This window comes from Lissotriton helveticus, chromosome 3_2, assembly GCF_964261635.1.
Source record: "Lissotriton helveticus chromosome 3_2, aLisHel1.1, whole genome shotgun sequence".
Lineage (NCBI taxonomy): Eukaryota > Metazoa > Chordata > Amphibia > Caudata > Salamandridae > Lissotriton > Lissotriton helveticus.
In genome coordinates this window covers 154,284,230-154,299,660 of record NC_136062.1, presented here as the reverse complement: position 1 = coordinate 154,299,660, position 15,431 = coordinate 154,284,230, and the positions used below count along the sequence as shown (strand labels likewise).

At 45.0% G+C, this 15,431-nt stretch overlaps 1 protein-coding gene across 1 annotated transcript in view; it reads right to left on the bottom strand.

Moving 5' to 3' along the window:
* Positions 1 to 15,431, bottom strand: part of LOC144826522 (uncharacterized) — a 592,534-nt gene that overhangs the window by 287,968 nt on the left and 289,135 nt on the right. The window contains exon 5 of the mRNA XM_078684945.1: positions 10,746 to 10,798. Within this exon, the coding sequence (XP_078541071.1) occupies positions 10,746 to 10,798 (53 nt within the window). The remainder of the gene's footprint in view (positions 1 to 10,745; positions 10,799 to 15,431) is intronic.

The window sequence follows — 15,431 nt, the reverse complement described above, 5'->3', positions numbered from 1 at the left end:
GGCGGAGATGAGAGCGGGATTTAAAACCCTGGAGGGCCGATTTGATGATCTCGACACAAAGCTGGCGGGAATGAACACGAAGATCCAGGCATATGACCGCAGACTAGATTTGGTCGAGTCCAGGGTTTCAGACATTGAGGACGGGGCCTCCTCCTCCTCAAAACGGCTGGAACGAGTTGAGAAGATCCTCAAGGACGTCGCCATCAAGAACGAAGATTTGGAGGCCAGGAGTCGCCGCAACAACATACGAATCCTTGGCGTACCGGAGACGACAGCCCCTGGCCGCATGGCCACATTCGTGGAACAACTACTCACAGATCTGTTTGGCAAGGACTCCTTCACTCAGGGCTTTGTGGTTGAGCGAGCGCACAGATCGCTGGGACCTCGTCCTAGGTCCGGCCAGCCTCCCAGGCCTATCATCGCCAGGATTATGAACTTTCGTGATCGCGACACTGCTTTACGTGCGGCTCGCGACATGGGGGAGGTCCAGTGGCAGGATAACAAACTCTCGTTCTTTCCAGACTTTACCATCATGGTACAGGAGGCCCGGCGCAAATTCCAGGGAGTCAAGGCAACGGCTAGGAACCTGGGCCTGCGGTATGGTATGCTTTACCCTGCCCGGCTCCGGGTGGACATAAAGGGCAGAGCACGGGTGTTCGACACTCCGACTGCGGCACAGGAATTCCTCCGTGACTACAAACATGGCCATGCGTCCGGCTCTGAAGCTCAGGGACCCGATACCCCTCCAACGCAGGCATCTCAGTCCAGTGTGGACCTGTTTTCACAACCCGGGACAGGCTGATTTCCTCCTATGTTATAATGCTTTTTCGTAATGTCCCCCTAATAATTGCTCGTCTTCAAATGCACCACTCCGCAACATTTAGTATTTGATTGCTGTAATGCCCGACCGGCGTGGCGTTACCACGCCCCATGGTGTACACCACTGTGGTTCTCGTTGTTGTTTTGATGCTGCACTCGGTTTTTTCAGATTCGCAACTACTGCTCAGACATTCATCCTTCAAGTGCACTGATGGTTATGTTAGGGGCTGCCTCTTATTGGGGAATGAGAGGTTAGGTGGGGGATGGTGGGGGGGTCTGTTTTTTGTTTAATGATGTTTTCTCCAGTTGGCATAAATTAATGATTATTTGGTGGTTTGCGATGCATGCAGGTATCATTTTGATAATTTTTACGCAATTCGAATGTTACAGCTAGGAAATGTGCCCGGTCCTTCCGGGCTTTCATTATTGACATGGAATGTGCGTGGCTTGAATAACACCAGGAAGCGTAGGCAGGTGCTGAATTATGTAGCCCGACACAAATTTGATGTCCTTTTTATGCAGGAGACCCACCTGTTTGGCTCTGATGGCGCCTCTATGGCATCGGGCTGGGGCCCACATAGATTCTATTCTAATTACAGTAGATATGCACGCGAGGTCTCCATATTTATTCATAAAAGAATTCAGTTTGCACATTGCACCACATACCAGGACCCTGACGGACGCTTTTTAATCATCACTGGACTGCTGCTGGGACACAAGCTCACTTTGGTAGGAGTGTACGTCCCGAACACTGACTCCCCTTCCTTTTTCCATTCCTTACAGACTCGCCTCCTTTCCATTGACACTGGCCTTCTGATCATGGGCGGAGACTTTAACCTCCTGATGGATCATGGTAGGGACAGCACATCCACCTCCCCTGACACCAAACACAGTGCCCGTTCTGCCCTGAGGGAGCTCTGCGCGCAGTATTCTTTAGTTGATGTGGAATCCCATCTGCACCCACAACATCCTGCTTTCACCCATTATTCTGGGTTCCAAAATACTTGGACGAGGATTGACTACTGGCTAGTTTCCCCTGGGGTTCTGGGCTGGATTGGGACTATCATGACTCTCCCCCGCACTCTATCGGATCACTCCCCGGTGGTCCTGCAACTGCGCATACCCCGTGCAGGAGGTTTTGAAAGGCAGTGGCGATTCCCTGGCCGCGCCTTGATGGACTCCGTTTTTAACAAAGAAGTCCGTCGGTCAATTGAAGATTATTTCGAATTGAATACTGGTACGGTCGACACTTGGGCGGTCCTGTGGGAGGGCTTTAAGGCATATATCCGCGGGGTTTGCATCTCGAAGCACGCAGGTGTCCTGCGTCATCTGCGCTCTACTTTGGATCATCTTGAGAGGGATATCGCGGCTGTAGACTGCGAACTGCTCGACGAGCCCAGTGACTCCCTTAAAACGCGCCGCCTTGAGCTGTGCCTGGAGTTCAGAGACGCGGCCGATAGGGAACTATCTTTTCTCAACACGCACAGCGTGGCGCGTCGATACGGTGAAGGTGAACGCCCGGGTAAACTCCTAGCTAATACTCTGCGTCACACCCGATGTCCCACGTACATCACCTCAATGACTGGCCCTGACGGCTCCACGTTGCACTCCACCCCGGATGTGTGCGAGTTGTTCCTCTCCTATTACAGATCCCTTTATACTTCTCGTCTGTCCGGAGATACCAGAAACCAGCAAGCTTATTTATCCGAGGTGGCCTTGGTCTACCTGGAACGTTATATGCAGGACTTCCTTATGACTCCCATCACCCCTGATAGCGTTGTTGAGGCTATTGACTCTCTACGCGCTTCCTCGGCACCCGGTCTTGACGGCTTTTCAGCGGACATTTATAAGGCTTATAAGGATATATTGGTACCACGTCTAGTTGAGGTTTACGCCGAAACAGGTATCCTCCCCCCGACGTTCCGTGAGGCGGTGATCATCCTCTTGCCTAAACCCGGGAAAGATCCCATGCTCTGTGGCTCTTACAGGCCGCTGTCCCTGTTAAATTTGGATTATAAAATCCTGGCCAAGGTCATAGCCATCAGGCTGTCATTATTAATGGAATTCATTATCTCCCCTGTGCAATCTGGCTTCGTTCCACATCGTTCCACTTCTCTCAATCTTCGGACATTGTTCACAGTTTTACACAGAATCGAGCCGTCTACCCCCGCCGCTGCTATTCTGCTAGACGCAGAAAAAGCGTTCGATTCTCTTGAATGCCCTTTTTTCCTTTCTGTCATGCGCCGTATGGGCATGCCGGAGTGTTTTGTTGCAACGGTGGCACTCTTATATACTAAACCCTTGGCTCGCCTGCGCCTCAACGGCACTTTGTCCGAGTCCTTTCCTTTGTCACGCGGCACGAGACAAGGATGCCCCCTATCTCCTCTTCTCTTTATTTTGGCATGAACCCTTTAGCTAGACAATTCCAGGAAAATCATCTACAGCGCGGGCTACAGTTCCGCACTGGTCCCCTGTTGCTATCTATGTATGTAGACGACACCGTTCTCTATGTTCGAATGCCCCAGGACAATCTGAACCCCTTAATTCGGGAAATCATCCGGTTTGGTGAGTTTTTAGGGCTCCATATTAATTGGCACAAATCAGTTATTTTTCCCCTTACGGCTGGCACTAAGCCCTGGCAATGTGAATTTCCGTTGGAATGGTGCGATGATTCGGTCAGATATTTGGGGGTCCAAATTCACCTAGACACCGCCTCAATGATCCGCCTGAACTACGGCAGAGCAATTGGTGCATTGGAATCGCAGGTCACGAGGTGGCTACGATTGCCCCTGTCCATGGCAGGCAGAGTCGCTATCATTAAAATGGTGGTTCTGCCCCGATTTCTGTATTATTTTAACAATATTCCCATTCCCCTCACCAAAGCCTTTTTCTCGCAACTTCGCTCTTTTTTGTTACACCTGGTCTGGGGAGATGGGACGCCTCGGGTTAGCTGGAAGATTCTGACCCTTCCAATGGACAGGGGCAGTCTCGGGGTCCCAGATTTCTACCTGTATTATCTGGTGGCACAGTGCTGTTATGCATACGCCTGGTTCCACCCGGATGCACGCATTCCATATTTGAAATCAGAGGCGGATCTGGTACTCCCGCGGCAACTTATCACACTACTCCCCACGGGCTTCCCTCGTGACCCCCAGGATGTTCAGACGGTTTCCACCACGTGTTGAGCCTGGTGCAGGTTACGCAGACTCTTGGGGTTGGACCTATTATATTCCCCCGCGTTACCCGTACCCAATTCCTCCCTTCTTTCGCTCACCGGGGAAACGTTGGTAAAGCGCACCCTGGAGAAATTCCATGTGTACAACTTGTTTCCAGACGGACATGCATTCACAATCTCAGAGAATGCCCGTTTCAGTGAACGCTCCTTCATGGACACGTTCAATCTGACCCGAGTGCGCTCCGCTCTGAGGGCCAGGTTCCCATCCTTTCCTGGGGCCCCGGTTGAGGCCTCCCCCCCTTACTCTATTGATACAGAGCCCTGATGGTGCACACCTAATTTCCAAAATCTACCGACAGTGTGGCGCTCTTAGGCCAATAGACCACTCCAGGGTCCGGGCTGCTTGGGAGGTTGACTTGGGTGGACCGATTTCAGACGACCAGTGGGAGTATTGTTGTAGAGCCACCAGTGACATCTCCTTGAATAGTCGTCACAAATTACTTCATTTCAAATTCCTCCGTCGGATGTACTTTACACCCGCCCATTCTCATAGAATTGACAACTCCAGACCACATCATTGTCAGAAATGTTTGACTCCCTTTGCTGACTTTGCTCATCTCGCATGGACCTGTCCTAAGAAACGCCATTTCTGGTTGAGCATACACTCCACATTAAGTGACATTCTATCTATACAACTTCAACCCACTCCGAGATTGCTCTTCTCGGTTACGTGGCCAACTTTCCCAGGAAGGTCCGGAGGCTTGCTGCACTGGGATTCCTGCTGGCCAAGCGGGAAATTGCATTGTTCTGGGGTGGCAGGCGTGCCCCCACGATACATTCCTGGTTGAGCAGCATGGCGTTCTGCAACACTAACTGCGAGGAGTTCAGTACCCTGCTTCCCAGCTCGTCCAGACCAATTGATATTTGGGGCCCGTATAGAGACTATATTTCCCGGTGTAGGGCAGCACACGCACCTCAAACGCAAGCTGATTTCACCCCTGAAGGTATAGGCTAGATTTTTGTTACCCTTGACATTTGATGACGAAAGCATTGTTTGCTTTACCCGTGTGGACTATGTTACTTTTATTCATTGATGTATACGGTGTCTTACCCAGGCCACGCTATTAGTTAGTGAAACGTCTTGCATCTTTTTGCTTTTTCAGATATGTATTATCTTTTGATGTTCTTTAATCGCTGAAGCATTCCACTGGATTGTATCTATTAAGGCATGTCTTTTTCTCTGCAAAACTGGAAAAATAAAGGTTTAAAAAAAAAAAAGAAAAAAAAGTAATGACTGCACAAGATTCAACTAATAAGTATACCTTTCAGGATGAGCTTTCACACCATTTCAGAGAAGGCAAAAATTTAGTTTTTGAAACGTCAACGGTAAGAGTGGCCTAGGGCTTCCCAACTTCACATACAGCTTTTCAATATACAAGTCAAAGATTATATTTTACTTTTCAAGTCTAGCTGGTGGTCTCACTGCGCACCATGTTCCTCGACGGTGGCAAGCCATTTCATGGAAGGATCACACAACATTAGCTAACTCAGATTTACAGTATTGGAGATTGTACAAAAAATTGAAGGGAAAGATAAAAACAAACTACTGCTGCAAAAAAAGAACTATTGGATACACAGACTGGAAAGCCTCAAACCATTGGGGATGAATGATAGAGTCGAACAAAGCTGTTACCTATAAACATTGATGAATGTATTTAGTATTTCTAAGCTTCTAACTAGCCTCTGGAAAATCTCCCTTGCCAAATGGATATTAACAGGAATATGTTCTTTGTTTGATATATTTGAACTGAAGAAGTCACATCTTAATGTTTATATATTGCATCATCACTTTTTTAATATGTTACAATTTGGGGTTTCGTCAACCCCTTACTGTGAAACACATTACCCCGAGAATAAAGGTTTAATCACAAGTTATCAGGTTTTCAAGAAGGCACCCACTATAGCAGCCTCATTAGTCCCTTTTCTTCGCACATTATAACCAGAGTCTATCTAGGTAAGATGGCCCCCACCATTCAGCCCTTCTACACAGTCCGAGTCCTTCATTTATGTTTTTATGCATTACAAGATGGCCCCCATTTTTCAGCCTTCTACATATTCTAGTCCGTCGTCTATGTTGGCATTAATACGATGCTCGAGAAACTTGCAAAGGATAACATTGTACACCCTACGCAACACCCCAAGTAAGTTGCGGCGCTCATAGATTTAATTATGAGGCACTATTAGCGGTGCACTTTTCACCAAAGGACAATTCACTGAGGTATAGCGCACAGTAGCGACGTGAACCGATCTGAGGGGAATGTTGATCTCTCGTTTCTTAGGCACCTGGCTTCAACATGAATATTAAGCACCAGTAACAGTGAATTTTTGGGCATCTCATCACTTACTTTTATTAACGCTTACCCTATAGCTGGTTCTGCGTGTTTTGACACTTGTTGCTTGACAACAAACGGACCATATATGACCATCACACCATATTTTGACTCTGCATGTGTAAACACATATTGCTTGAGAACCACTGGGTCACTTACTACTGTTAAGGCACAGCACTCAGACAGTCACAATACCGGCTAAGTCCATCTTTTTCACCCATTGAACTTATTCTTCTTGTCAGATTGACACCCTTGATTAAACATTCGCTTATGTTTTATATCGACGCAATATAGAGCACTATTACACACACGAGTGGGAAAGTAGTTTACACTGTCACTGTATCATCACTGCATTTTGGCATACGGTACAACACTTAAACCTAGAATATTCATTATCTGAAATGCATTGGATGATTCAATAACATGTACTTGGGATTTTGAAAAATTGGAAAGATGACTGACTTACAACTCGAAAAAAGAAAAAATGAAATATAGAACTAATGAATGAAATATACGAAGAAGTTTTTTGATTTAACATTTGCTTTGAAAGTATTACAACCCCTGCAGGGGATACAGCAGTGACCAGGGGACGTTCCCTAATTAAGGGGCACGCATTTTGAGACAAGAAAAAAAGACAACTGACGGGCAAGCTTGCTGGGACATTGGATGGCAAGGCTTGGGGGCCCAAGTACCACGCTACATAGCCACAGTGGACAACAGCATAGACCAGTCCCAAAATGGGAGGCAGGTTGACAAATGCTTGAACTCAATAAGCCTTACGTGGCAATCCAGTTGAATAGAAGCATAATAACCAACAAAGTCAGAAGAGAATTCTGTCAATCATTAAATTACTATTTTGGTAGACTATGGCCAGGGATAGGTGGGTGGAGAGAGCCAGCAAAAGTGAATATATATGAGGAACTAGGTAGGGTATTAAGCAGCCAATAGCCCATTATGCCTGTACTTATATGGAGAGAATGTTCATTTTATAGTGATTCATTTTATGGCTGTCAAATAAACACAGTAGTTGTAGTTGTGGTGAGACAGAATCCCAGCCGTTCGAATGTAGTCATGGGAAGCTGACATCACAGTTTTGGTGTTGTGCTGCCCCTTTAAGCTATCTTGGGTCGGGGGTACAGGCAGGTAAGCAGGGCCCCCCGGGGGATTGGAGGTCCGGCCCAGCTGTTTGCCAGGGACGGTTTCGTCCGATTTCGTTGCAGCGACCGATATTGCAGCTATGCTGCAAAAATGGCCTTGTAACAAAAATGGCCCCCAAAACCGGCCCCCAACCCGGACGGCCCACCGGGAAAATGCCTGGTACCCGCTACGCCCAGTCAGGCCCTGCAGGTAAGCATACACAAAAGGCAACACTGTGAGGGAGAAAAAAATAATACTTGGGGAAATATAACTTCCCCCCATTAACTTGCCCTTGAATAGAGATTATTTTTAGTGGGAGGAAACCAAAGCAACACCATAGTTTATTTGACAAGGCAAGAGTTTCCCGACAAAACCAGAGGTGCATGCATGTATGAGCAAGGTGCAGCAGGCCCGGTTCCAGGATTTATTTTGGGGTGGGCCAAGGGTGCCTTTTGTAGCTTCTTTTGGTAGCCAACAAGCCTTAGATACCATTATATCTACTTGCAAACAGTCACCACGATTTAACGGATCGATTATGTGGGTGTACAGAGCATATGGAAAGTTATTTGAAAATAAGAGCAATGTCTGGACCTAAGTGCAAACGCTCAAATTCCAAAAGGCCAGGCTTCAAAACAAGTACTTCCAGGCCCGATTATCCACTTTTCTACCATCTCGCTCCTGTGCACCTTATCTCACAGCTGACCTTGGGCCCCAGCCCCATATCCCAGACGCACTCAAATGCCCTCTATGAAATTAACATCCCCCCTCTGCTCGATGCTCTCTACAAAGATCTATACAAATGGGGCAGATTAGAGATCTCCTGGTTATGCAGGCTCAACTGCCTTGAAATGAACTTCGTACCATGGCCACTATATGTTTTTCAGACTCTGCCCCTTGCTATCCCCAAATCGATGCAGGTACAGCCAAGAGACAAATGTAACGCTTCCTCTGGGGAGGGAAATCACCGAGGGTGGATTGGGCATCACTGTTTCGTACAACAGCTGTAGGAGGCCTAGGTTTCCCAGACAGCTGAATTCTAGCAGCACAGATACGACCCTACAGTCCAAGGAGAACAGGCTTTCTCTGCAGCAATTCCTGGAGGCCTCCTATGGTTACCCAAATCGACCTGGGTGACTACTATCATTGACATCTATGCTCCTATGATCCTTACTGGGGAGACGTGCGTAGTCGGCACAAGTTCACTTCCTATCATTTTCCTCTTACGCCTCTTGCAAACAACCCTGGCTTCCTCCCAATCACAGATTATACTTCGGGTAGGGCCAACCTTCGAGATGTCTATGTTGACAGGGACTAGGGCTCAAATGGAGACATTGCAGAGAAATATACATTACCACAGCAAGAGGCATATAGAATAAGTCAGGCTTTACATTGGTGACCCCCAGCAGGCAGGGCCATGCAAAGGGAGGAAACACCCATAGGAACTCTACATTTTATTTTATTCTTATTTTATAATATATGCCACAGGTGTAACATGGCTATTATATCCATGACCTTATGCCATTGAAAAACACATGCATATGTGACGCAGTGGGAAAGAGACCTGGGTACAGAAATCACGGATGGTACCTGGGGAACAATCTGGCAGAGTGCCTCCAGGTCCTCTATTTGCCTCCGTTTACAAAGAAATCTCATACAAATAATCCGTTGGTATCTCACCCCAGTATGGCTTCATAAGATGTTTGGGGATCAGAGAAATAAATGTTGCAAGGACTGCGGGGGTAGGGGCACACTTTTGCACACTTGGTGCGCTTGTCCAGCAATACAGTTATTTTGTGGCGCAGTCTTAAGTATGATACACTCCATCACCAGCGTCACATTGCCACATGAACTGCTCCTGGTTCTCCAGGACAACCCGGGTGCGGACAGACTTTCCCCACTACAACTCTGCCAGGCAAACTCTTTTCCCACTTCCTCGTAGCAGCAAGATTGAGAATTACTCAGACGTGGAAGCAACCACAGACACCCTCCATGAACATGTGCTGGAGGAAGATATGGTCTATATACACCATGGAAAAACTCACCACCATACTACTGGTCAGAGTTGCTAAATTTGACACGACACGGTGTTCAATCACCACTTACATAAAGTGCCAGCAGAAGACAGGGGGTCTTCACCTTATCATGTCAAAGACATTAAAAGCATCTGAAATATGGACACTGTCTGGCCCAGAATCGATCAGTGACCCACTCACTGACTAAGAGTTGTGAGACTAGTCATTCATAGCCTGGGGTTTGGCGCTGCGAGGGATGAGCCCCTTTCCCCACATTAAGTTATGCTTTTTTCATAGTAGAAGACTATCTGTTTAGCAATGCTACTATAGAGTGACAACGATATTTCTACTGCTCTGCCACAACCCCTTGCCTTTATGCAGTTGTCATAGAATATGTCAGAAGTGTGTTATGTTCTTCAATCATAAAATGTTAAATAAACGTGTAAAAAAACCAAAAGAACGTCTGGCAATCAGGTTGCGGATCGCCTTCATAAAGGAACAGCAAAATTCTAGATTAAAACATTTTACTCTCACCACAAGATTTAGAAGGGAGTTCACATAAACGGAGGTGGTTGGCCTTAGACTTTGTTTACCCCCCCCCCCAAAAAAAAAACCTCCCAAATTTAAATTTAGTGCAAGAGAATTAAATGAATCTGTAGATCAATCCACCAACCGTTTGATCACTGTACACACGTTTTTGAACTAGTGCTACAAAATAGGCTTAATATTCCTTGTTCTGTCTATTTTTAACTGATGTACATATTTACTTAAAAATTACAACAGGAAAAACGAGAAAGTGACTCTTCCAAACACTTTTGACTCGTTTTCCCTCTTGCATCATACCATAATCTATAAAGACGTCTTTTGCTCAGTATTTCTCCTACTTAGTTACTCACTTATCTCCACGGTAACCTGCACTTCTAGTTGCATACATCTATGTCCCTGGGCGGCCCTGGTTGTGGTGTAGACCTTCTTTGCAGCATTTTGACAATACACACATGAAATCTCTCCATTGTGGAAATGGCAAACTGAAGATGTACAGTCACCATCTATAGATGCTCAGTAATTTAAAGTGGAGGCAACCATTTAGACACTAAGCACCCATGCACCAACTAAACACAATACGTCATTAAAAGCCATCTGGAATCCGATAAGAAAAAGGTTATGACAAAGAGAATTTTATATACATATATAAAAATAATTTTACGCTACCTGCCCATAACAGATCGCAATTCTTGATCCTCTGGTATGGTCAACGAGAACACCTGAAAATACAAATAGTACAACAAGAGATCCATAGTAAACGTGTTCATCATATGCAACAGAGCATGATTAGCAATGTGGCAAACGTTTCAACACAACATAACTAAACATTATACATTTTCACGTCTTTGAGGGATCAACCCCTTTCATGCACAAGACAGTGGCTTATCATCAACAATTTTGACAGATCAATTAAATAAAGACTTATGAACAGGTTGCATACTTCCAACATGCAAGGGGTACTTGCCCAGTAAACAGCCAGGAAAGCGATTCATTCAAATTAACCAACCTCTTGCGGTCCATACAGGTGTCTACCAAGCAATTTCCGGGAGGCCTATCTCAAATGCCTTTTGAAAAACAGAAAGGGGGAGAGTGGAAAGAGTAGGAGGGGTATCTGGAGAGGAAGATGAGGAAAAAGGAAAGACGAGAGGGGAGGAAGTGAAGGAGAAAAAAAAGAAGGTGGTGACGAGAAAGGAGAGTTATTAAAAGGAGCCAAATTACATATTTTAAATGTGAAATGACCAGGGTCAAGTGAAAGGAGAAATGGGGCAAGATGGGATGGACTGGTGACTGAAAAGAGATTGATGGGGCGCTGAAGGCCGCACAACAGATTTGGGAGGGATCGATGCAGGAGAGGGAGTTACAGTACTTTTGACAATTATCCTTGAAACTTCTATATAGCACGGGTAAATCTGCCACACTAAAAAAACATTTCTACACCCTTCTGAGGATTTATTAGACCCCTCAGAAGATCGCGGGGTTTGCAAAAAATCAGTTCCCTTGTTGTAGAAGGTGTGGCTGCCTCGAGCCTAATGACGAGCATATATTTGTAGCCTGCCCCTCTTTCTCTGGCTAAACTCTATCCCACCGTCCCCTCTGTTTGTGACTGATAGCCGTAGAATGCACCTGTAAACTGGATGTTGAGTGTTCTTCTGGAAGGAGAATGGGTGGTATATGGCAGAGCCTGTTGAATCTTAAAAAGCAAAATCCACTCCTATGATTACAGCACAGCGGACAAAGTGGTTCGGGTTGTATCACCCCTCACATCTAGACTTGGCAAACCTAACGCACAAGGCATATGGCACCTCCCTACTGTTTTACGTATCCTTTGCATGGTGGTATGAGGACATAAAAAGAAGAGATTGATGGTGGAGAAAGTGGAGGAGAAAGAGGGAACAAAGACAAGGTTAGAGAGTAACGAGACAACTGGTAAAATAAGTGTGTGTAGAGGGAAGGTGTAAGCAAGAAGATATGTAGAAAAATGCATAGCATATAAAATGAGAGTGAGTGAAAGAAAAAAGACCTGAGGTATGATAAAATGGAGGGGGGAAAAAAATTATGTGGAACAAACACAAAAAGGAGAAATAAAGAGAAGTTGAAATAAGAGAAGGAGAAACACGTAGAAAAAACAAAGCAGAGGAGAAATGAGGAGAGAAAAAGGAGACTGGTGAAAGGATTAGAGAAAAGAGAAATAAAAGAAGAGAAATGGGACATGATGAGGGAAATTAAAAGTGTGCAAAAGGAATAAGTAATAGCAAAAAAAGCTGAGAGTAGACAAAGGAAAAAATGCACTGAGGAGAAGATGGTGGGAGATGGAAGAAGAGAAGATAAAGCAAGACACTGAAAATTAGAACTTTTTTTTTTAATGTATGCTAGCTATTTCGGATTTACTAAACACTTACTGCTCTATGTATGTTAATCTGAGAAAAATAATCTGTCATTGTCTCGAAAATTTCACAAGACTGGTTGGTTCAGACGAGGCTAGGGAGAAGTTAATGGGCACTGAAATCGAAGATTGCCGTGTGTGCTTTGTTCAGGTTTTGTATTCTTTCTTAATCAAAACATCAAAGGAAGTGAACACACCCCAGTGGGGAATACAGACTGACCCACTTCAGCATCCCTATTTTTTTTTTTTAAAGGACTCTCAGATACCATGGCTCTTTTTAATAGCATGCTTCTTTTCAATAGCATGCTTCATCGTGAAGTTCTCGCCTGATACAAAGAGGTATCTGGGCAGACTCAACCTTGAAAATTCAAGAGAGCTCTTTGTGTGTTTTTCTTAGAGGGATCTTTATCTAAAATTGACTCCGGTGTTATAAAATCTACATTTAGGGAAATATTTGTTCTTTAGCACTCGATTTGTGTGCATGTGTTTCCTCTTTCACCTGGGTGTGCTTGCTTTGTTTTATGTTATGGTATGTTATATAGTTTTGTTGAGCACTCGAATGCCCATGGGCGTCTTGGTGCTAGTTGAAAAACCGCCAATGAAATAAACCTGAGGAGTTTTAGCAGGACATAAGTTTTTTAGAGATTTTCTGAAAGCCTGCAAAGTTGGCATAGAATTGATATTAAGGGGAAGATTGCTCCAAGCTTTTGTGGCTCCCAGGACAAAGCCTCTGCCGCCCCAGGAGGCGCGCTTATACCTAAGTACTGATACCACTTTAGCAGAGGCAAATCGCAGTGATCTGGGAGGTGAGTACAAAATAAAACTTTTTGTTTAAAATTCATGACCTTGGTTGTGCAAGACCTTATCAACAAGCCTTAAAAAGCAACCTCTGCCTCACAGGGAGCCAGTGTAGTTTTCGAATGGACCATGAAACAGAGTGATATTTGAGGATTTTTAAGAGTACGAGCCGCAGCATTCTGCAGTGTTTGTCATTTGCTTATCACATGCTGACGGGCATTTTAATACAGTCCATTCGCATAGTCAATCCATGATAACACCAGCAAGGTAACTACTGCTTTCCGTTAATGATTGGGTCTATACGGAAGGATTTTTTTGATTAATCTCAGTGTAAAAAGCAGCTAAAGTGACTGATTTTAGCCTGATATTGGAGAACAAATCATTTATAACAACGTTCACATTTTTAGTTCTCTTCACCGGCGAGGCGAGTGGGCCTATCTTTTCAGGCCACCAATCCGGAAACCAGAAGGATTACTGAGAACCGAAGATAAGAACCTCCGACTTCCCTGAGTTTAACTTCAGGCACATCCATAAACTGACAGCTTGCATACACTCACTGAATATTGCCCCAACCACCTCCATCCCACTATCCAACGAGACTACTACCTGTGTGTCGTCTGCATAAGAAGTAAGGTTGAAGGCAAAAGATATGATTAGGTCTGCCAGAGGAGTGATGTAGACATTACACAGTGTAGGGCTAATTGCCGATCTCTAGGGTATACCGCAAGGCCAAGTAAATTAATGAGATGAAAAGTCACCCAATTGAAACTACTGTACCCGTCCGCTAAGAAACTAGTCTAGCAACTTCCATGCCACCTTAGTTGCCCCTACCCTGCTTACCCTCTCCATCAGCAGCCCATGATTTACAGTATCAAAGGCTGCTGATAAGTCAAACAGAATCAGAGCCGCTCTGCCCCCATTATCTAGAGAACTTTTAATTTCCTCTATTGCTTTTATGAGAGCGGATTCCTTGCTGTGTCCGGCCCTAAATCCAAATTGAGTAAAATCCAATAGGTTATTATCCTGGACATGCCTAACCAATTGCTCATTCAGGTTCTTTATAATCAGTTTTGCTGGAAGGGGCAGGCAGGAGATCGGGCAGTAGTTATTCGGGTCCAAAGTATGTAGAGAAGGTTTTTTAATAAGACGCAGAACTAGTGCCTTTTCCCATTCTGATGGAAACTGCCTCGAGCAGCAGGTAAGGTGGAAGATAGCATTGAGCTTGGGTGCAATGGTATCAGCCCCTAATACTGCTATTTTGGGAGGACAAGGGCTGATTTGAGCAAGTCGACAACCCTCTCAATTGAGGGTTTACATTTTCGGCTACCCACTTTCTACTATACATGGAGCTTCCCCTCCCCATTTCTTTGATAGCTTAGCCACAACTCCCCATACTATTGCTTTTTGCCCTTCCCATTAGTTCTTCTGTTGCTCTACCACCCCTGCTCTTACGCATCTTTTCATCCCCTCCTCCATTGCTTTTCCTCCCCCAGTCGTCAGCTCTCCACACCCCTTCGCTTTTTATTTCTCTTCTTAATGTTATTTTTGCAAAGGCCTGGCATCTGCATACTGTTACCGGGCTGCTTGCTCTTCTGTTTTTTGTCCTACCTTGCTTACTTTGTACAATCTCTATTGTACAATTCAAAATTCCATCTTGGAAGAGGTAATTCAACTTACAAAAAAGCTTCTGAAAAATACCCATGGTGTGTTGACGATGAGTACAAATTGAGTCATAACATCACAATACAAAGACATAGACTTACTAGCAAACACATCAGGGAGAACCAGAGGCCAGCTTGAAAAAGGTTTTTCTCATACAGACAAAACATTCCAAAATGGTCGCCAATACATCCACCTGGGGCCCATCACCAGCCACTTTGAATGAATATAGATCATTTGCACTATGCCAGAAGCTTAGCGATCACATTTTTAAGGTAAGTTCTATTGGCTTTGTCAATGCTTGTTTTTATTTTGATTAGAAACATAAATGTTTTGCTAACTGCACAACAATCGGTGTTCTTTTGTAGTCTGTAAAAGTGTTTACTGCTGAGATGTTCCTCTACCATGACTAAGCCTCATCCTCCTCCACGTTTGTAGAGTGGGTTTTTATAGCTGCTACTAAGCCACAGGCTTACTCCCCGATAATCCCTTTATTGTCCTTGTACTTATTC